The sequence below is a fragment of the Paramormyrops kingsleyae genome, chromosome 1 (genome assembly GCF_048594095.1).
Source record: "Paramormyrops kingsleyae isolate MSU_618 chromosome 1, PKINGS_0.4, whole genome shotgun sequence".
NCBI lineage: Eukaryota > Metazoa > Chordata > Actinopteri > Osteoglossiformes > Mormyridae > Paramormyrops > Paramormyrops kingsleyae.
Genome location: NC_132797.1, coordinates 26,505,929 through 26,528,673, shown reverse-complemented (window position 1 = coordinate 26,528,673; position 22,745 = coordinate 26,505,929). Strand labels below are relative to the sequence as shown.

General features: G+C 47.3%; 1 protein-coding gene across 5 annotated transcripts in view; it reads right to left on the bottom strand.

The window, feature by feature from the left end:
• The window catches only part of lnx1 (ligand of numb-protein X 1), a 30,769-nt gene extending 8,681 nt beyond the window's left edge, over window positions 1-22,088 (bottom strand). The window contains exons 1-5 of one of the 5 annotated variants that reach the window (XM_023823578.2): window positions 21,963-22,088; window positions 18,882-19,387; window positions 854-912; window positions 659-778; window positions 188-343 (exon numbers count right to left, since the gene is read on the bottom strand). In XM_023823578.2, the coding sequence (XP_023679346.1) occupies window positions 188-343; window positions 659-778; window positions 854-912; window positions 18,882-19,273 (727 nt within the window). In that variant the 5' untranslated portion in view covers window positions 19,274-19,387; window positions 21,963-22,088. Of the gene's footprint in view, window positions 1-187; window positions 344-658; window positions 913-14,798; window positions 15,360-18,881; window positions 19,388-21,439; window positions 21,895-21,962 lie in introns of those variants that run through there. The other 4 variants (XM_023823576.2, XM_023823577.2, XM_023823580.2 and 1 more) reach the window with 4 other exon arrangements.
• Window positions 22,089-22,745: the final 657 nt, after the last annotated feature.

The window sequence follows — 22,745 nt, the reverse complement described above, 5'->3', positions numbered from 1 at the left end:
CAACAACAATCAAGACAATATTTTAAATAACATACAAAAAAATAAAATGCTACCCTTAGTGGGATGCTTTAATTCAGCCTGTATGTGTCTAGATTTAAAAGTTTATTAACAGTTGTGAGACTGTTCCTTGTAGTGGGCGAATCAATCAGCAGCTACTAATTTCACGCTTGTCTGCTTTGAGCCTTACCTTCCTGGGGCATGCTGGCATTGCGTGTGTTGTCCCGCTCCTCTACACTCTCATTGGACACTGCCGTTCCACTCTTGGTCCGCCGGAGGACACTGAATGCACGGTTCAGCCGTCGGAACGAGCGGCTCCTGACAGAAGTGCGCTCGAAATTTCGAGCTGCAAGATGATGTAGAGAGATGCTCAGCTTCATCCAGAAATGTCTCCTCACACATTCCCTATAGCCAGTCACCTTTCTAAAACAACTGGCCTCAACATCAGCAAAGCCAATCACCTTCCTGCTCCAACCTGCCTCAGCATCACCACAGCCAATCATCTTCCTGCTATAGTCAACTACAGCATCACCACAGGCAATCACCTTCCTTCTCCGATTGTCCTCAGCATTACCAATCACCTTCCAGATCCTGTCCATCTTACTGTTCCTTTTCTAAACCTACTCTGTCCTCAGCACTGAGGATTAAATTGTGAGCTCACATTTCTTGGTGCTGCTGTGGGTGGCCAGGTTCGTGGTGCTCCCCAACTGGCTGTTATCCTCGATATTTGGGTCGAAGGCTGGGTTGACCAGGCCCGGGTCGTCAGAGAGCAGAGCCACGGCTGCAGAAGCAGAGGGGATGACCTCAGATGGCAGTGTAGCCACAGTGAGCTCGGATGTGCTGTCCGTGCAGTCACCTTCCTGTGAGCGCCGCTTCCGGTCTGTTGAGAGCCCATAGTGCGATGCTCCCTTACATCTGTGAAAAACATAACATAACAGGTCAGTCATGATGGTTTCCCTCTGTCATTTACTACTGACCACCCCCACAGCCTTGCCAACTCTGAATTATCACTGATCACTCCTATGACCATGCCCAATCAGGCGTCCACTGGCTCCTCCCATGACCATGCCCAATCAGGCGTCCACTGGCTCCTCCCATGACCATGTCCACTCAGGCGTCCATTGGCTCCTCCCATGACCATGCCCACTCAGGCGTCCACTGGCTCCTCCCATGACCATGCCCACTCAGGCGTCCATTGGCTCCTCCCATGACCATGCCCAATCAGGTGTCCACTGGCTCCTCCCATGACCATGCCCACTCAGGCGTCCATTGGCTCCTCCCATGACCATGCCCACTCAGGCGTCCATTGGCTCCTCCCATGACCATGTACACTCAGGCGTCCATTGGCTCCTCCCATGACCATGCCCAATCAGGTGTCCACTGGCTCCTCCCATGACCATGCCCAATCAGGTGTCCACTGGCTCCTCCCATGACCATGCCCACTCAGGCGTCCATTGGCTCCTCCCATGACCATGCCCAATCAGGTGTCCACTGGCTCCTCCCATGACCATGCCCACTCAGGCGTCCACTGGCTCCTCCCATGACCATGTACACTCAGGCGTCCATTGGCTCCTCCCATGACCATGCCCACCCCAATGACCACACCCATTACATTCCAATTTACACTTGGCCTCTCCCTTAAACATACGCACCTTGATTGGCATTCCTCATCACCAAGCACCTCTTTTCAGGGTCCATAGGCTAACCATGCATCCTTACCTATTGTATACCATAGTTCAAAAGCCCCGTGTGCTACATACTTGTGTATGCCATGTAAGCCCAAGCCACTTCTGCAGAGACTCCCACACAGTGTTCAAAGGCCCCCCCCATACCCTATGCCTCTGAGTGGCAGGATGTATGTGCATCTGCTACTTTGTAGGGTCCACACTCACAGGTCATAAGAATTACAAAGCGAAAAGAAAGACCACAGAAGCATTTGCCATTTCCCAAAAAACAACCAGTCAAGTCATGCAAACAAACTCCTGTGGTGGCATCTCCATGGAAACAGGATTACTGATAATCTCTGTGATTGGTCCAGTAAAATTCTGGCCCCGCCACGGGAAAAAGTCCCAGTCGCCTGTGGATATCTGGGGTGGGATCAGTGGCCTGCTCTGAGGGGGGGCGAATCTAGGATTTTTTTAAGTTGGAGGGCATAAGAGTCCATAATTCATACAAAGGGGGCAACCTTATCATTAGCCAGTGATATGCTTTGAATTGGTGAGTGACAGGGGAGGAGGGCAATCAGCTTGTGTCAGTACCCTTGTGATCCACCCTTATATATGCCCACTGTCTCTGAGAGCCTTTCGCTGACCTTTTGTGGCACGTGGGTCTCAGATGGCAGTCACAGGGCCCTTTGCCGGTGGCTCTGTTTCCAAGCAACCAGACCACACAGCCACAGAGAACTTTGCATAGTCAGGCGTGCGCATTAAGTGGCTGCCCGGGGAACCAGGGTGGGTGGTGGGAAGCAACCTTGTACAGCCCGGGTGGGCGGCTGCATTTGAAAACATTGAAAGCCGACAGACTCTGCGGCTCGTGTTTATCAACAACCGCAGCAAGTGTGATTGCAGCTTTTTCCAAAAGTAATACCATTATTCTGAAATAGTCTCCAATCCTGATGGCGAAGAGACTCACATGGCACAGATCTGTGTGCAGAAAGAGGTCTCCATATCCAGAAATGGTGTCTTTTTCAGGATTCATGGGGGTCATGATGTGCAACAAACTCACACCCCAGCCAGAAACCACAGGTGAAAAAAAAACGACAGGTGGAGCAGTTTGACTTGACGTTGGGGCTTTTGTTTGCTACTAGGGACTGAATACACAAACCTTCAGATTTATACGCCTTGCATGGAATGAGGAACAGGTGTAAATTAATACACAAATCTGCATTCACCTGCCTCTCTCTTCTGAATTTGTCACCACCCACCCCCGCATTTGTGTAGGAGCTCTAACCAAATAAACATGAAGAAGCTTCAGCTCAAGAAATATGAGCTTCTGTACCAACTCCATGACACGCACACGTATACGAAGCAGCAAGCAGAAACACGGGCAGACGCACACTCCATTAACTGCTGTAATAGAATCCTGCCGTGAAGAAATTCTAGGCCTTTACCGTGGTCATGGCTCAGCTGATGCAGTGTAAGTGAGGCCTGGAGTAACGTGGCCGTGTTCATGCTGAAAGATGCCGAATGAGCAGCATGATTAATGTACGATATGATCCATTTACACTTGTGTAGATGTGCTGGACTGTCAGGATGTGCCCTTTTTTATATAAATCTTTCTATATTTTTTTTAATTGCTAGAAGCTACCTCAAAACTAATAACATAGACCTAAGTTGCCTTAGAACACAGCTTAGCACTTAGCCTTGGGTGTAGCTTAGCGCTTAGCTTCGCATTTAGCTTAGCACTTAGCACTCTTCTCTGGGGCTGCCGTTATTAAACCAGGCTCAAAGGAGCAGCCGCTGCCTCCAATTCTGACTCAGGTCCGGATTGTGGTGAAAGACCACATGACTTCACAGCCTTTCGGTCATCCGTTCTGTTCCAGTAGCCCATGCAGCTGTTCCAGCTCATTTCAGTAGCGCATGCTAAATTAAATTAGCGTGCTCTGCCTCTCTGGCCTTTTCAATCACCACATGCTGCCATGCACCCCCAGTAGCCATTTATAAACTTCACTCAGCCCTCACAGGAAGCACAGAAGGCTTCGCTCTCCCACCAGCACTGTTTTCGACAGCCTTTTAATGTTGGAGATGTAAAGTTAATGGCTATCACCCTCATATTATGCCCTAAAGTTGAAAGCTGCAGCTTAGCTACTCAGCGATTTCCTAGACACTTAAGGTAATAAAAGGAGCACTACACTTTTGTCTGTCAACGAGGAAAGATGGCGATTGTGTGGTTTTCCCCCTGGGGTGTCACTATTACACACACTTAGGGTGTGAGTGAAAGCAATTGTTTTAGACAGGCTGTAGGCTATGGCTTAATAGTTGTGTGTAGATAGATTGTAGGTGTGTGTATATTCTATTCATAAGTGGTGGGTGTGTATATGTATATTCAAACACTGTAGGTTTGTCTGTGCTCTGCTTATATACATTAGACATTGTGCTCTGCTTATATACATTAGAGTTGCCACCCATCCTCAGCAAATTTGTTCATCTGGGACCCGGGGGGAGGCGGGTAGATGTACGTCTGTCTTCATAGACTGTAGGTGTATATGCTATGTATGTTCTACTTGTTGACTGTAGTTTTGTGTGTTAGATACGAAGGCTCTGCTGTATGTGAAGGTTCTACTTCTGGACAAAATGCATATACATTATAATGACTAATATTGTTGGGGCATATTTTTCCATATCATTACGTTTTAGCTTCCAGATGATTCACGAAGAACAGTCTCTGTCATCTGGGGTGTCATTACAGATGGACAGGTTTCAGTTAACGCCTATCACCATGCGTCATCCAAACAATCAGATCTGAGGGGAAGATTAAAAACAACACCCCCCACCCCCCCGTTTGTCAAAACATCTTCACAAGAGGTGTCTCAACATCCTTCCTCAACTGTCCGCCTCTTGCCTGAGCAAAACAGTAATTACCCAGGATTCAGTGGTGGCTCGGGAAACTGTGAGGACTCGAGTGGCGACAGTCAGGAGAAACTCCCAAGAGCACGGAACTCATTAAACGACTCAAGGTCCTCCAGTCCTCTCTCCTGTGAGCAGATTATCTGCTCTCGCCCAAACACTGTCCTTGCTGTTAGAAGAACTGAAGATTTGTGTTCACCCAGGAAAGACAGCTGGCTCAGCTGACGACAAAAACAAGGATATGTTCAGGCTGGGAGACTTTGGGGGCTGATATTGCCCCAAGTGCTATGGGCATGTCCTCTGTGAGACGTTTGAAGGTCATGGCTCCATCCCAAGATTGAAGCTTTTTCATGTACTGTAGTTATGCTGTAACCACACTCTCTAGGTGAAGCCTCTATGACAGGACCAGGGCTGCTGCTAGAGATTTTGGGCCCCATGAAAGCATATCAAACTGGGCCCTCGACTCAGACCAATACAATTATGTTACTTTTTTTTTTTTTTACATTTACACTGTCCCTGATTGGAACCATGCCTTCCAGAGCACTAAGTAGATATATCCTTTTTCCTTTTCCTCCAAAGAGTTCTTCTTTCTCCTTTAGAAGGTTCTGGACCATGAGCTTCACCCCATTTCCTTCTCTTTGTCCAAGGAAAAGTAATTGTTCTTATCTCTGTAGTCTATCAAACCCCAACAAGCTTTATAACTAGAGCTCAGGCATCATTGTTGGTGTGCTTAACTGATTAGTATTATTGCAAAATAAACCAAAGATTTGGGTCAATTATGAATATACAGCAAAGGGATAAATCCAACTTATTACTGAAAAAAATCCTTCCCTCTACTCAATAAGATTCTTTTTATGTTTCTCCAGAAGGATTTTTTTCCTCAAAGATTAAAGTGAGACAGTGGGGTATTAAAAGGCAAGCAGAATAATCCCTTCTTGTTATGCTTCTCATGAGGAAAGCAGTGGTCTGACAGCTGATGAGAAACTGAATGAACCACCATTGCCCCTTGGTTTTGGAGAAATCCAACAGTCCTTTTAGCTCCTGCATGGAGTCAATGAATGAGTGAGAGAATGAGTGAGGGAATGAGTGAGAGAATGAGTGAGGAAATGACCCTATCTTTAGGCAATAGTTGTAGAGTGAATTTGTGGCTGTCTTCTCTGGACGGTCCTTTGGACATGTACTCAACTGGGGCATTTGTGAGTGGTCCCACAGGGGCATTTAGGTAGGATTTTTCAGAAAACATATGAATGTGGTTTCACCTGCAGCGTTTTTTATATGGCCTCAGATGGATCATGTGGGCAGGGTCTCACCAGAACATTTGCATGTGGCTTCAAATGGAAAATGTGGGTGTGGTCTTGTGAGAAGCATCTAGCGTGGTCTCACAGAGAACATGTGGGTGTGGTCTTGTGAGAAGCATCTGGCATGGTCTCACAGAGAACATGCGGGTGTGGTCTTGTGAGAAGCATCTGGCGTGGTCTCACAGAGAACATGCGGGTGTGGTCTTGTGAGAAGCATCTGGCGTGGTCTCACAGAGAACATGCGGGTGTGGTCTTGTGAGAAGCATCTGGCGTGGTCTCACAGAGAACATGTGGGTGTGGTCTTGTGAGAAGCATCTGGCGTGGTCTCACAGAGAACATGTGGGTGTGGTCTTGTGAGAAGCATCTGGCGTGGTCTCACAGAGAACATACGGGTGTGGTCTTGTGAGAAGCATCTAGCGTGGTCTCACAGAGAACATGTGGGTGTGGTCTTGTGAGAAGCATCTAGCATGGTCTCACAGAGAACATGCGGGTGTGGTTTTATTTGAGCAAGTTAGATAATGGGTATGTAGGAGCTTGGTCTCACTCGAATCGATTGGGTGTGGCCAGCTGGAAACAAATTACACATCCTAAGTACTTTCTACTTCTCCTCTTTTCTCAAATTTTTTGTTCAAGCTGGAGTGGCTTGGCTGCTCAAAACCTGTTTGTCCTCATGCGACCAGCCACAAGGGTCACTTGGTCAAGGTAATAAGAGAAGCTCAGAACACACCAGGATCCAGTCTCATAACACACAATGCAGCTGTTTGTTGATGCTAGTGCCTCTGTCTCCCTCACCCTGGTGTCCCTGGAGTCATGCAGGAGCCACGTGCAACCTTGAGCTGACCATCACCTCGGAGTCATTATAGCCCTCATCTGCTGAGACTTCTGGTACTGTGACAGACATGATGCCCAGATTTATGGACTCCTCTTCCAGCATGAACACTCCCTCCCACTGCAAGGCGACTAGGGACACTATTCCATTTAGTTTGTCCAGAGAAACACCTTTAGATACCTGTTTGGGTGTATCAGTCATTGACAAAGCTCGACATCACCGTAGGGATTGTAGCCAGTCATCACTATGACTTGGTCATGTGACTTCTGACCAGGGAATCCTGGCTGACCTCTCAAGCCCCGCCTCTCTGAGTGACATGTAGCCACGGGGAGCTTTTATAGATTGTGATGAGTTTGCTCGCATCGTGCCGTCTGTTCATTCATCATCCTGTCATTGACCCTATTCTTCACCACCCCAACACGCCCGGGTACTCAACCTAGGAACGCTCCTGCTGGTCCGAGGGGAGGGGGCAGGGTGGGGGGAGGGGATTCCTATTTTTGATCTGACTTTTTCAGAAGATGCATCAATGCTGCAGTGGTGGATCCGGAGCCCTGGGTGAGAAGAACCAGGCCTGCTTTTCTGCCCATGCATGGTTGTGTGAAGGTAGTTTCCCTTTCATTCTCTTCTAATGCAGCCAAACACCCCCAAAGTCAATTAAAAGTAGTTACTCCCTGGGGAACTGTTACCCCCACCCCCTTTGCAACCAGCCAATTTGAGCTTGCCTGGTTACTATGGATAAACACATCAAAGCTAATAAATACCCTACGATGCTGGGGCATTATTATGAAATATTATTTTGTTTGAGGATGAACGAGCCCATATGATTAACACAGCTAAAAGTATAACCATCTGAAATAAGACTAGTTTCAGCTGAATGCGGTTTATTTTTATAAGCACTATTCCCAACATAGCTGTCCTATAGTACTCAAAGGTTTAGCAATAAAAACAGAATCATGGTGGTAACAAGGTTACCCAGTGATAAAAAGGTTTCCTGGGAGAGAAAGTTATATGTTGATGCTCATAGCTGCAGTGCTTAGTTCATATTACAGTAAAAGTAGCACGTTGTTATTGATACATTGTGCGGTATTGCACATCAGTAATGGACAAATACTTTCTTTTTTTTCCTTTTTACTTTTATCCAGTCTGGCAGCTTTAGCAAGCAGAATCAAGGTCCAAACATGTTTGTTTTACCATGAGGGGCTCTATAAACTCTGTACTGGCCCCTCATGTTGATCGATTTCTTTTTATTCTATTTATTTATTTCATTTTTAGCACATGTAAAATATTGCAGTGGCTGAGCTGGCTGAAGAGGGGGGACAGATTAGGAGGGGGAAGAAAAAGAAATAAAAGAAAAGAACAATAAAGAGAAAAATCCTTTCTGACGTGACCATGTGATGATGTGATCACCTGACCGTTTCATTGCTCTGCTGTGGTTTTTGCTCTGGTTGCCACCCTATTCACACGGTTCACAAGCTGCTGTCCTGGACCTCAAAGAAACCAACGACCTTTCACATCACAGGGGGTGAGAAAATCTCACACAGAGCGAGAAACAGACGGGTAATTATCCCAAACATGTCAGTTGGATGACGGTGAGGGAACAAAGCCTGTGATTGGCTAAGCCATCACTGGTGGAGAGGACTGCAATCCCCTGGGGCTAGCATCATCTCTACAACTGTAACACTCACTGACTGGAGAACTGTCTGCTTTCGGTAACACTCTACATTAAGTGCACCTTCATAATGCATTCATTATGCATTCATAGAACATTCATAAGCAGCATGCAAGTACACCTTAACATCCTAACATCCCTTAACAGCTTTAATATACAATAATAACAAACATTACATGATTATACAATTATGTTTCTTATTATTATATAATGTTTGTTATTAGTGTATATTACAGCTGTTAATGGATGTTAGGATGTTAAGGTATATATGATGTTTATGAATGTTTTATGAATATTAATGAATACATTATGAAGGTGCACTGAAGGTTTTATGAATGCAAAAAGCCATTGTTTTCATGCATTTATCATTATTTCTGTGAGTGCACGTCTCTGTAACTGTCTGTGCTTTTCTCTGTGATTGTATCTGAGATTGTCTACAAGATTTTTGTCTCTGTGATTCCTACAATTTCTCTGCATTAGTCTAAACTAATCGTTTGGCAATTCTGAATTAGGTTAGAGAGCCATGCCGAGTCAGCTGCAGGACAGAGGTGTTTATCAACCAGCCAACTTGCCGTAAGAATAAGGTCACCGCGGCAACGCTGCAGATCCTTAGGCCCCAAGGAGCTATATTCCACTCTGATCTGCTCTTATCTGCCTGCTGCCCAAATATGAAAAACTGGCTGACATAACATGGGATTAACCCAAGTAACAAAATGTATGTTTGAACATGAGATTAACCTAAACACCAAATATGGTCTGCTTGCACGTGGGATTGACCCAAACACCAAATATGGTCTGCTTGCACGTGGGATTGACCCAAACACCAAATATGGTCTGCTTGCACGTGGGATTGACCCAAACACAAAATATGGTCTGCTTGCACGTGGGATTGACCCAAACACCAAATGTGGTCTGTCTGAACATGGGATTAACCCAAACACCAAATATGCTCTGCCTGAAAATGGGAATAACCCAAGAAAGAATAACAGTCTGTTCAAACATGAACCAAAGCAGAAACCGTTGCCTGCCAGTACCCAAGCAGAAAACATTCAGTCGACCCGGACACTAAACATTGCCCACTGAATTTAGCGGAATGACAAACCCTGTCTGTTAGCTAAATTAGCCGTTACTCAGGATCTGCTGACTGATGCTGGTGGACTGCTGTCGGAATCGCGGGCAGTTTATAAATCACCTGCTCATTCCCATCCCTGAGCTGCCCTGCCTGCAGTGAGGCTCAGGCCCCCTCCTGTAATTGGAGTGCCGGGCCTGCCTGCCTGCTGCCTGCCTGCCTGCTGCTTGCCCATCCTCCATTCTGCTGATCCCCGGCGGCCAATCAGCATGTGAATCTCCCCTCCATCCAGCCAGTCAGTTATGTCATCAGTGAGTCTTCTGTGCATGATGGAAGCTGTCAATGCCTGTGTATTGTATATCCTTTCCTAACCATCAACCTAAAAATATCTCTTTTTAAATGTCAAGCACCTTTTTATAAAAAGAAAACTCCTTTTTTGGTTTGTTATTAACTTTGTTATTGACTGCGATAGGGTGGGGTTAGGAATCATATATTTTGTTAAAGTACGAGTCAAAGTGAAGTTCTCACATTTGTACACAAAACGTGTGTGTGTGTAGTGATGTATATCTTACATTGTGAGGGTCCATAGTTTCAACCTTGTGGGGACATTTTTTTCACTCCCCACAAGGGGAAAATCTGTGACTGCAATCAAAAAACAAAAAATGCCAAAAGTCTTGTATTTTGTTTGGTTACTTATGGTTAAGGTTAGGGCTGGGTGGGGGACAAGGTTGTCATTGTTGGGTTTTATGTTTTGCCCATAGAAATAAATGGACTGTCCCCAAAAAAAGATATAGATGCCTAATGTTTATGTGTGTGTGTGTATGTATATATATGTGTGTGTATGTGTCTGTGGGTATATGTGTCTGTGTGCATGTTCTAGTGTGTGTTTTTTATGTTTGTATGTTTGTAGTATATAGAGTAGACATGTATGTGTGTGTGTGTGTGTGTGTGTGTGTGGGTACGTGTTTGCAGAGGATGTTCATGTCTGCATTTTTGTGTGTGTTTGTGATGTGCCTTTTTCGTGTGGTTATAGTATATAGTAAGCATTTGTGTGTGTGTGTGTGTGTGTGTGTGTGTATGTGTGTGTGTGTGCGCTGCAGGCCATGTTGTGACTACCTGCACCTACCCTCTACACAGATGTGTTAAGAAAGGCAGAAAGAATCACCGTCACAGAAAGAATGCGTATTTAACCTGAGCAAAAAACCTTTAATTAGCAAATTTCTCCTTAGCTTCACGCTCACAGTTTCTGAACAAGAAAGACCCCACAAAATCATCCGTGGGACATGAGAGGCTCGGCTACAGATTACGCTCGAAATGAGGCCCCTCTGCCTGCTGGAGCCCGCGGCGGCTCGCGATGACAAGCTTCACCTGTGGCGGGACGATAATCCTTTCAGGATGTACGTAACGAATCCGGGCCCGACGGAGATGGGAGCTCTCACTGGAAGGCTTAGCAGCAGAGGAGAGGTGCCCTGAGGACAGCGTGAGCCAAAAAGATAAGAGCAGGCGAAGAAATCATACGACGCGTTTATGCATGAAGGTGCGTGGGTGTGTCCCTGTGGCGTGGTTTAACAAGCGTGTGTGTTTGTCTGTGTGTCTGAGTCACCTCACAAAGAGTAAAAATTTTTATTTAGAATGAGAATGTGTGTTTTCCTATTTTTATGGAATGAATATCCATCTGGGTTCTGTAGAGAAATGACTGAAATACTGATTTGGTCATCTTTGTTCTTCTAAACCAAAAATGTCACATGTTTTGGAGACATATGACCAGAAGTTAAACAAACACAGCCATGATGAGTGTGTCAGTTTGTGCTCAGGGCATTGGGACAAGTAAATCTTCAAGTTGGGAACCATTGGGAGCGTCACTCTACCTAGAGGTACGGTAAAGATCAGGCAAGGGCAGCAATGGGTATTAATTGCTTTCGCAGGCAGTTTTATTACAATTAAGATCAAACATAAATCTCTAAACAGACAAATAAACAGTAAATAGACAGATAAAACAAAAGCAAGAAAAGGAAAAGTGGAGAAAGGCAAACAAAAAGATGTTCTGCGGCATGTCACTCATAGGAGTATGAGAGTATGAGTCACGGCTCGGTCACGGCTCGGTACATCTCTCAGGGTGAATACACACAACTGCTAATTGCACAGAGCGGAATCCTGTATATGGATGGTATGACAATAAAACCCACTTGACTTGACTTGACTTGACTTGAATGCTTTTGAGAATCAGTAACGATAAAATCACGAGAATCTTAGGCCAGTAATTCCAAACAGTGAGCGATTATGCAACTGAGACCAGAAACAACCAGTTACTCTCAATCACGTGGCTTTAAGCAGAAGCACCAGGTGACAGGCAATAAGGCCAAAATCAGAAACACAGGATGATGACTAATACTGAAGCTAACAGCTGAAGCCTAGACTTGCTATGATTAACCAGTATCACTGAGGTACACGCATGAAGCCAATGTCCCACTACACTGATCTGGACTGTACTGGGAATCCCATGGCGTTCCTGCCCATCCTGGTGACAGCCATCTGGCTTCTCACGTCACCACTCACCTCTCCATGGACACATAGTCGGTGGTCAAACGCATCTCAAACTGGGGCCCAGCTCTCCCATCCTCAGCCATAATCCTGCTTCAGTGACTCTTTGGGTTCTGAGAATAGGAGGGATTCTGGGAGCTCATGGGTGCAGGCAGTCAGATCTCATGTTTCCATTTATTCTTTTGAGCACAGAATTGTAGATGTCGCAGCATGCAATATGATTTGTTATGCTAATAAAGCTAAGGAGAGCAGAGAGTGATGGGTGTATCTTCCTCTGTGTCTTTCTCCATATCAAAGGGTCGTGTAGAATCTACACTAGAAACAATGGATGTTGTCAATCTGTTTGTTTTTAATCTCATTTCTGCCTTTCCAGGCAGAGACACATCTCTCACAGCAGTCCTACAAAATCATTCTTTGTTTCAAGAACCTCCCTGCTGTCTTATTTTATCATGATTACTTATTTGTCAAAGCAAATCAGCGTACCTAAAGACATAAGCAATACTGATACATCTTTTGTCTTTGGTTAACTCAGCTGGCCTTTGACAAAGAAATATAGGCACAAGTACAAAAACAAAACAAAATTATAGCTAGTTTGGCAAACTCCCAGTTTCGGTTCAATATCTGCGTTGATTTGTTCCCTTAGAGAAACTGCATGCTTTTATCCTCTTTACAGTCCGTACACGTAAGGCTTTATCTCTCTGAGCCATCAGATCAGCTCTGACTACATCCAAAAGAGAAACAGAGAAGGCAGAGATGGAGCAGAGGTGGAGGATCGGAGACGGTAGAAAGCTGGCAGCTTAAAGCTCGTCCTGCATATCCATCATAAATGCAGAAAGCTATGCACGTGCTTCTGTTTCATTCTTTTATCTTCTTATCACAGTGTTTCTCATCACTGTGCATCTCTCCTGCGTGTCTAGACACACTTTAAAAGCATAGCTTTTGCACGGCACATAAACAACGTTTCCCTTGTACTTTAAAATCGAGAGAAGGACAGGATAGGAAACAGGAGAGGTAGGAGAGGAGGAGAGGAGGAGAGGGAGGGGGCGATGGTGTCAGGGGATGGGGAGATGTGCCGCTCCGTGTCCCAGGCAAACAAAGACAGACGAAACATTGGTGCTGTCCAGCCAGGCTGGACGTCTGTCACCCTGTCCCCCCAGTCCGCCCGCTGCCCCCTGCCCCCCCTTCTGTAGTGATACGGGGCTCTATCCCACTAGAGAGCGCAGCCCAGCACATTTACACGCGATGGGGCACCAGACTGACCCAAATACAGGGCCAGGGAACGGCTCTCTCCAAGCGACCGACCAATCCTAATGCAAGTTGCCCTCTGCCAGGGCGGGTTCTCTGTATGCTTCCCACCAATCCCAGAGTCACACTCAGGGGACAGATGGGACCCCTGGGAATGATCCCCCCCCCCCCCCCCCACCACCACTCTACCCCCGAACTCTGCTTCCCCTCCCTGCCCTGGGGGCTGACGTTTGCAGGGTGACTGAAGAAGAGCAGAAGCTTAAATTCACAACGCAGATTCCTCCGCATCGCCTCGGCGGGGCATCAAACCTGCCCTGACAAGCGTCTGGCATGAAACCATGAGTAAATCTATTCCAGATAGGGGCCAGTCTGTTCATAGGCACAGCACAGGACTGACTGACTGACAGAAACACAGTAATGGCTGTGTTTACAAGCATATCCCTTCAAAGGACTGACTCATGCAAGCACAGAGACTGCTGTGTTTACAGTCACAGCTCTTTGAAGGAATAAAGTCACAGAAACACGGCTACTGCTGTGATTACAGGCACAGTGCTTTTAACGCACCGACTCGCAGAAACACAGGGATGGCTTCTTTCACAGATGTCAGCACTTCAAACATGCTGAAACCCTGGCTGGTACCTTTTACGTTAATCCAGGTAAGAATCCAGCAGCGGAACATGACAGCGCGAGATAACTGCAGTCCAGTAGGAAACACTGCAGCGCAGTGGCGTGCCGTTTAACCGTGTGTGCTAGATCTGCTTCAGCAGCGCCAGGGAGAGGCAAAATCACAGGGACACTCACACACTCTGCCATGTGGACCCTCTTGTAAAATCCTGCATCATCAACACCCCTGACCGCTGCTGAGAAAACTTGCTACCATGGCAACTGTCTTGCCCCATTCATCAAACGACCAAATCCCCACACACACACACACACACCAAAGACAGAGTAACGGCTAAAGTCCATACTAACAGCTTGCTGTTCTTTATCTCTGGAGAAACCATAACATGGAACCTAAACTTATTCAGTAAAATACCAAGCACGGTTCAATTTTAAGTGACTTTTTTGCATGCTAAGCAATTTAATAATGCAGGAAAACTGTACTGTGATTCGTTTACATGCAAACGCACGCAACACACGCACACACATATAGATATTGTGCATAGTCACATGCCATGCATCACGGGTTGTGTGTACAGAAATGCGCATGTACAGGACATAAGAATGCCTGCAAACACATACACAGAGAAACACTGACACACACAAGCACACTCACATATAGGTGCACATACACACATGCACACACAAATGGACACACTCATATGGCCAACGACACACTCACAGACATACTGTTCTGAGTACAGAATGTGCTGGATGCCTTCAAATACAGGTACACACGCATATAGACACACACGCATATAGAAACACACACCTATATAGAAATACACTCACTCACACTCGCGCACGTACACACACACACACATACACACACACAGACACAAAATTACAGACACACCCACACTGACACACACACTCACAGACACACAATCACAGACATGCACTCACAGGCACACATCATACTCACAGCTCTGAGTAGAGGATGTGCAGGTTTCCCACATTGTCAGTGTAGTTGGCTGGGCTCAGCCAGGGCAGTACCAGCAGCAGCAGTGCCTTCATGCTGGCCCGCTCCTCTTCCTCGAACACCTTCAGCGCTGCTCCGTTCCCCCCCAAGTCCCTCACACCCTGCGGCCCAGCATGCCGCTCAGAGAAGGCAGGCGGCAGGTACAGCGGCGGGAGGAAGAGGAGGAACGGGAAGAGGACGAGAGTCTGGCGGTGGTGAAGACGGGGGTAGCAGTGCCGGTGGTCCGGCACATCGGATCTGCGGGACTAATCTGTGCCGGACGCAGGGGGAGGCGTAAGAGGATTACGGGGCGCGTGTGTGTGTGTGTGAGTGAGAGGGGGGCATGGTGAGGACGGGCACACAGCACAGTGCTCAGATGAGACTGTGACTTATACTGCAGCAGCAGCCACTGGGAGGCAGGCACGGAGCAAACCAATGCCCCACTTTGGCGGGGGGAGGTGCGCAGAGGATGCTCGCTACATATGCTCATTCAGACTGAACAACTAGGGTCCTGCCTCCTCCCCCACCACGACCTCCCTTTATATACTTGAGCCTGGCAGGTGGGGGAGTCTGAGCTGGGGGTGTGGGGAGATGCACCACCCCCCACTTGCGACCCCAACAATCCCCACCCCTCCCGTTCCCACGCGACAGTGGCACAGGCCAGATGCAAAGGCTCAGGCACTTGCTCGGAGCTGCATACATTAAAATAACATATTAATTAATTAATTTAGATGATTAACAAAATAATGAAGAAAAAAAGACAGAGAAGAGAAATGAAAGGAGGATCTTTTGTGAATGAACGGCAAGATGATTCCTGCATTTTATCCCCACTCCATTTGAGCTGCCCTTCCACTCCTTCTCTCTCTCTCTCTCTCTCTCTCTCTCTCCCTATTCACCCCCCCCGGGACAGCATCGCTAACAGAGGCTGAGCTGGGTCTAAAGGCTGCAAAGAGGAGAGGCCATCTCTGTGGCCCCCACTGGTGATTATGGGGGGGTGGGGGGGAGATTTTTCTGTTTCCACCCGACACTGCTATCCACATTCAGTTCACCTTGCCCTCCCTCCCTCCCTGCCCCCCCCCCCCTCTCTCCCTCTCTCTCCCTGTCTCCCAGCCCTCTTCCCAATCGATCCCCTTTATCAGCAGGCCTGAGAGATGTTGCTTTTCCGCCACAGTGGGAGCCTTGGCCCTAATAGTGTAAGTGAGAGCACAGCAGTGCTCCTGATGCAGCCAGACTCTTCCTCCTTCCCTTCATTCCCTTCACCAGCCCTGAATTTGTTTACCTTTATATCTGTGTCTCCCCCCCCCAATCCATTTGTTCAGCTTCAACCTTCCGGAATCGGTTTCGACACTCATGACGTTCGACGTCTCCTTTCAGTCTAGCTGAAGTGGTGAATAAACGCGTTCGGGGGAGAAGTGACTGTGGCAGACTCTGACGGTGATAAATAAATAAGGACAAAGCAGCTCTGGCTGAGCTCATCTCCGGCCTCTTACAGGCACCTCAAAGCATCTGTATATCTGACAGCCCCAGTTTTCTCCCTGCACCCCTCCCCCCCCACTTGCTAGAATTGGTATCAACCATCCTGGTTGGTCCTGACCAAATTGACAAACCAGGATGAAGTGGATTAACGAATACTCAGGCCATGATTGACACTGTGCAATGAACAGTGCTGGGCTGGGGCTGTACTGCATAGGGGAGTATGTTGGATATGAGGGCTGTATTGGGTAGGAGGCTGTGTTAGATAAGGGCCTGTGTTGGGTAAGGGGCTGTGTTGTGTAGAGGCCTGGGCTGGATAAGGGCCTGTGTTGTGTAGTGGTCTATGCTGGGTCAGGGCCTGTGTTGTGTAGAGGCCTGTGCTGGGTAAGGACCTGTATTGTGTAGAGGCCTATGTGGGGTAAGGGGCTGTGTTGTGTAGAGGCCTGGGCTGGATAAGGGCCTGTGTTGTGTAGTGGTCTATGCTGGGTCAGGGCCTGTGTTGTGTAGAGGCCTGTGCTGGGTAAGGACCTGTATTGTGTAGAGGCCTATGTTGGGTAAGGGGCTATGTTGTGTAAAGGCCTGTGTTGGGTAAGGGCCCGTGTTGTGTAGTGGTCTATGTTGTGTCAGGGCCTGTGTTGTGTAGAGGCCTGTGCTGGATAAGAGCCTGTATTGTGTAGAGGCCTGGGTTGGGTAAGGGTCTGTGTTGTGTAGAGGCCTGAGTTGGTAAGAGCCTGTGTTGGTAGAAGGATGGGTTGGGTAAGGGCCATTGTGGTATAAAGGCCTGGGTTGGTATGAGCCTGTGTTGGTAAAGGCCTGTGGTGTGTAGTGGCCTATGTTGAGTAAGAGCCTGTGTTGTGTAGAGGCCTAGGTTGGTAAGAGCCTGTGTTCGTAGAGGGCTGTGTTGGGTAAGGGCCAGTGTGGTGTAAAGGCCTGGGTTGGTAAGAGCCTGTGTTGGTAGAGGGCTGTGTTGGGTAAAGGCCTGTGTTGTGTAGTGGCCTACGTTGAGTAAGAGCCTATGTTGTGTAGAGGCCTGGGTTGGTAAGAGCCTGTGTTAGTAGAGGACTGTGTTGGGTAAGAGCCTGTGTTGTGTAAAGGCCTGGGTTGGTAAGAGCCTGTGTTGGTAGAGGGTTATGTTGGGTAATGGCCTGTGTTGTGTAGTGGCCTATGTTGACTAATAGCCTGTGTTGTGTAGAGGACTGTGCTGGGTAAGGGCCTGTGTTGTGTGGTAGCCTATGTTGAATAAGGGCCTGTGTTGTGTAGAGGACTGTGTTGGGCTGGGGACTGTGGTGGAAAAGGATTGCAAACTGTAATGGAAAATTTCCACTGCAGCCGAACCTGCCTTCTTACCGTACCTCGTAAGGAAGATGCTATTACATAAAAGCAGGATCGGCAGGTGCAAGAGCGTGTAGGTCAGGGCTGTGCTGTAAGGTGCGCACCCACCCTCAGTACTGCACCACGCTTCACTGCACCCATGATTAAACCCAGAGGCACTTAATACCACCAGCTGAACAGGGGCTCCTGAAAACAACCAGTCGGACGTGCTCAAATTCGGCAGAAATGGCAAGAAAAGAAAAACGCAGGTAGAGAATCTCCAGCAGTGAAACAGAAACAGCTGATCAGCATGTCTGTTTACACACAATCTGGGATATGCAACCAGCCAAATACAACTTTAACAATATGAATAGCCAAACAAAGGATCAGCACAGGGCAGCAGTCACATGACCCTTGGTGCACAATGGACACTAAAGCACCACCACTGAAGCCAGACCTTGGGGACAAAAGGTCCAAAAATAATCGACCACAAACCCAACACTGAACTGCAGTCAGAATAAAGTTCTTCACAAAAACCCAGCCACAAAAACAACCCCAGGAAATAGGAATGCCAAAGCGAAAATGCGATCAGACGGGGTGTAAAATGTCAGACAGCAACACGCCTCAGCTGCCTGCGTGTTTCCCCATGAGACCCGCCTTGCAGCTGAGGAATCCACACAAATCAGATCGAAGGGGACCTGGAGGTTCTCAATCCCAGCCACACTCCCGTGAGCCCCGTATTCCTCAGGGACAAAGTCCACAGAGCTCTCCAGACCAAACCCTTGAGACAGTGATATTACACATACTGAGACAGTCAGATAATAAAGCCATATATCCAACTGCATCACACAGGCAAAACAAAATGCTTGTTGTAAACCCGGCTTGCAGCTCCACGGTACTCTGGCTCTGATTCAAGACATTTTTTTTCTCCTTATCAGGTTTAAAAAATCGGAATTGAAACTCCTACATGGATGAAAGCATCGTTTTGCCTTGGACTTGGAATTGCCTATTTCAATTCACACTGGCATGAGACCAGGGCTGGCTCTTGCTATTGGCAGAATAGGCAGTTGCCTAATGTACCTTCTCCCCCCAACAATAATGTGCATTAAGGAGGAAGCGAAATGATCATTAATGTTGTTGGTATGGGGGCCTCCCAAGTAGAGCTTGGTCTAAGGGCCCATGAAAAGGTGCTGCTGACCCCGGGTGAGATTCCGCAGTGAAGCCCTGAGAGACAGACTCTCCTGTGGCTTCAGGTAGACTCACCTGTGCTTGAGGTGGGCCTCGAGCTCGCTCCTGGCCATGGTCTCCTTGCAGTGTTCTGGGAAGGGACAGGCCACCACCAGCTTGTCCAGGAGCTTGTAAACCAGCAGGCTAGACTTGTGACAGGCCTGCAGCAGTAGAGGTTGCCGGTCTACAGGGCAGAAGTCCTTCTCCAGCAAGAAGCTGGTCAAACACTCTGTGCAGAAGGTGTGTCCACAGGGTGTGTCCAAGGGCACACACAGTGGCTGAAGGCAAATATGGCAGACCAGGTCATCATCCACCTCCTCCTCATAGTGGTACTCATGGTTCTCATCCAGAAGGTGTCTCTGGCCACAGGTGTAGCACAGGTTTGGGGTTTCGACATCTGCCCCCTGTCCCATCACCTCCTGGCTCATTGTCCGGACTGGGTAAGGTCACCAAGGTGAAGTGGAAGGGAGGGAGGGGGGGTCAGAGTTGAAATCAAATATGTGAGGATGGAAGGCCCTTACATGACTGCATTAGTGGCTGATCTGTGGGACAGCAGGAGGAAAACAGCAGATGTAATGGGGGTTCAGAAGCTGGACCTACAGAGTCCTTCAAAGTGAGGGCAGTTATACCCTTAAACAGTTCATTCATTTACCTGACACTTTTATCCAAAGTGACTTACAGTTGAGGGAAGGATACAATTTTTATTGTAACCTTTGCATTGTAACTGTGATGCTTTAGTTGAGTTACAGGAGCACAAGGTGAACATGCCAATTAATTTAGAATTCACTAAATACCCAGGTATCTGAAACGTAAGCAATGCTATTAAACCCTAATATTTTGATTAAATGTTTATGATGAATACATTAATATAGCAGCCTTGGGGTGATTTACCATGGTGATCACTGTATCTGACTGTTAGCATTAGGGTTTAGTGGTCAGGCATCACAAGATAGTTCATGTTTATGTCGACAAATTCAGCTGCTAAAAATTCACCACACTGCAAACCTCACGGACACACAGATGTGTCCCATAAAGACAAAGAGATGCATTAGGGTATGATAACAAAGAATGGACTTTAGCTTATCCTGCTGACATTTTCCGCAGTGTCTTTTTTAAGGAATGGGTCTTCAGCAGGAGATCCTGTGCAGCGTACGTTTGTTTTGTATTGTAGACATGGACGCACACGTATACAAAGCGGCAGACCACCGGAAAGGAAGACACACCTGGTGTGTATCTTATCACTAGCGATCGTCCGAAGGCGAATGTCAGCCTATCCAGCTAGCCAGTGTGTCAGACCCACATAAAGACACACGGCAGAATTCTAGCCAGAATCCTCCGTGATTCCCACACCGATGGGTGGGCTGGGTAACAATCGAAGACTTTCCCCCCTACGTATCTGATGTAATGGAGGACCAGGTCAGAATAAACTGCTCCCATCTGTGCCTCAGAGGTTTGGTGGGCGGGGTTATACCATGGAAATCCTGCCGCATGGAAATAAACCTGCCAAATTCCAGTTATACCGTAACCCTGAGACACACCCTGATAAAAGTTTTCTGGAACCGAGATCCCAGCCAACAGACATGAATCAGCCACTGACACTAATGGCATAAACAAACCTAAACGAAATCATCAGTTCTCTGACGCTACTGACAAGGACAGACATAAGCTTGGCAAATAACTCCGCGTCTCTGTCTGTGATTTTATCCTTTTGGTATCAGTTAATAAAGTGGTTGTTTGTTGGCTGACCTCTCCTGAATGAATACCCCCCCCCCCCCCCGAAGAAAGTCACCTCTAGTAAGACTCCCCCCGGGCCCCCCCGGGTAACACTGTCAGGTGGCAGGACCTCTCTGTACAGCCACCGGTCAACATGCTAGCACACATTAGCATACTTCACATACCGCATCAGAAGCACGTCCTTGATACTTTACAAACTCTGGGGCTTGGATGTTATTAAACAGCAGCACCGAGCCCTTGGAAAGCGTAATATGACACGGAATGTAATTATGGTTTTTAATTCTGCTGGATACCACTGAAACTAAGCAAGAAAATAAGCATGACTCCTCAACTGTGTGTATATGTGAGAGTGTGTTTTAGGTCATGCATGTTCTGCATGTTGGACGGCCACTGCTGTATCTGGAAGCGGACGGCATGTACACATCATGTATGTTCTACCTGAGACTTTGCAATTTTGTTATAGCTTCACATTACAGATCTTCAGATGCCGAATCTTTGGGCCCCGTTTTCTTCAACCCAACACCATTAGCACCGGAATCACAAAAACTAGAAGATGCATAAAGCTCCTCGAAGCTAAAGCCTCCTTTACTGTAGGCAGCAGAGATGCCAGGGTGTTTGCTCACATCCTGGCTGAAGAGCATCAGAAGGTGATGCCCTGGTGGAATGGCAAGGCTGGACAGAACCACCAAAAGAGCTGTGAGCCGTGTGGAACAAATAGAACAACACAGAAGTACACTGGGTCACAGAAGTTCAGAACCAGAGACTCGGGACCACAGAGAACAATAGAGAGATAGAGTAGCACAGAACCAAAAGAGAACCGCACAGAAGAAAAGAGGTACCGGATCACATAGAACCCTCACCACAAAGTTTTGCAAATACCCAAAGAAGCTGCAGGGGTCAGGATTCAGAACCCGTTCCACCAATTTCCTGGTTCAGATTTCCACTCCATTTAAATCCTTCCTTGTTGCTGAAACCAAGGAGAGTTGACCTTCTCTGGTGTTAAAGTAACTTTTTGCAATGGCCGTCACTTTATACCACCCGCTGACTAGACAGAATCACAATAATCCTTTCCAAATGTCACTTTCTGACACGTAAAGCGCCACAGAGAAGGAATGGAGCTCCAGATCCAAGTGGAAACTTCCAGTGAGTTTTGAAGGAAGGCAAGTTATGGAAAACTTCCCAGGAAAATGAGCGGTGTCTGCCTCGACTTGCGCTGCACCGACGTTATTCTACCATGCAGGTATGTAGCGTACAGCTACAAAGGAGTCTCTCCTGAGAAGTTAAGTCTGTGCTGCATGCCAGCTCAACAATCAGGTACAGCACACTGTCGAGTCCTATTTTACCTGGTTTTCAGAAAAACGGTGCTCCAGGCACAAAACTTACCAGTTGTACTGTGTTCAGCTGTTGTTTTTACCCGGGGAGGGGGCGGGGGGATAGGGGGTCACCTGAGCACACACTACCTGGCAGAGGTGTAATCCAAGAATCCAATGCACAGGAAGGGCAGAGAAAGTGAGCAAATCCTTGGGGAACTTTGTCCTTTTCATCGGTGCCACTGATTGGCTAGTGGGGTTGAGTATGCAAATGATGAGATTTTTTTTTCTTGTTTCAAAAGGTAGGACTGTGTGGTAGAGAGACAGACAGCAAGCTTAGGTGGAGAGAGAGAGAGAGAGAGAAAGAGAGAGAGAGAGTGATGGTCAACAAAGCAGCATTGGTTGATGACGCTGGCCCCAACAAGCGCCAATCACCTGAGAGCTGGAGAATTCTGGGACATGTCTTATCGCCACAAGTGCCCAAACCAGTTTTAGGTAAGAACTGGTTGCAGACAAAGAGAGCAGTTTCTAAGGAAATGCAGCAACTACGATGTGTGACGGGACCTTGTAAGAGCAGACGACCTCAGGCATTACTCAGGCATCCAGCTTTTCTTCTGATTCATTATCTATGACTTTGCGTTAATTCACGATTTCCTTCTGTCATGTGATTGGTGGTAATAACAACCAGGAGAAGATACTGAGACAAGTGAGACAGAAGGTGACATGTGTCCTTCACCTCTTGGCTGCCAGGGCAAGAGCTGTTTTTGGTGACAAATTGGGACATAGACCGAAATGGTGCAAAAGCAGCAGCAATGGAATGAAGCTTTATTTGCCATTTGTACAAGTGTGTGATCAG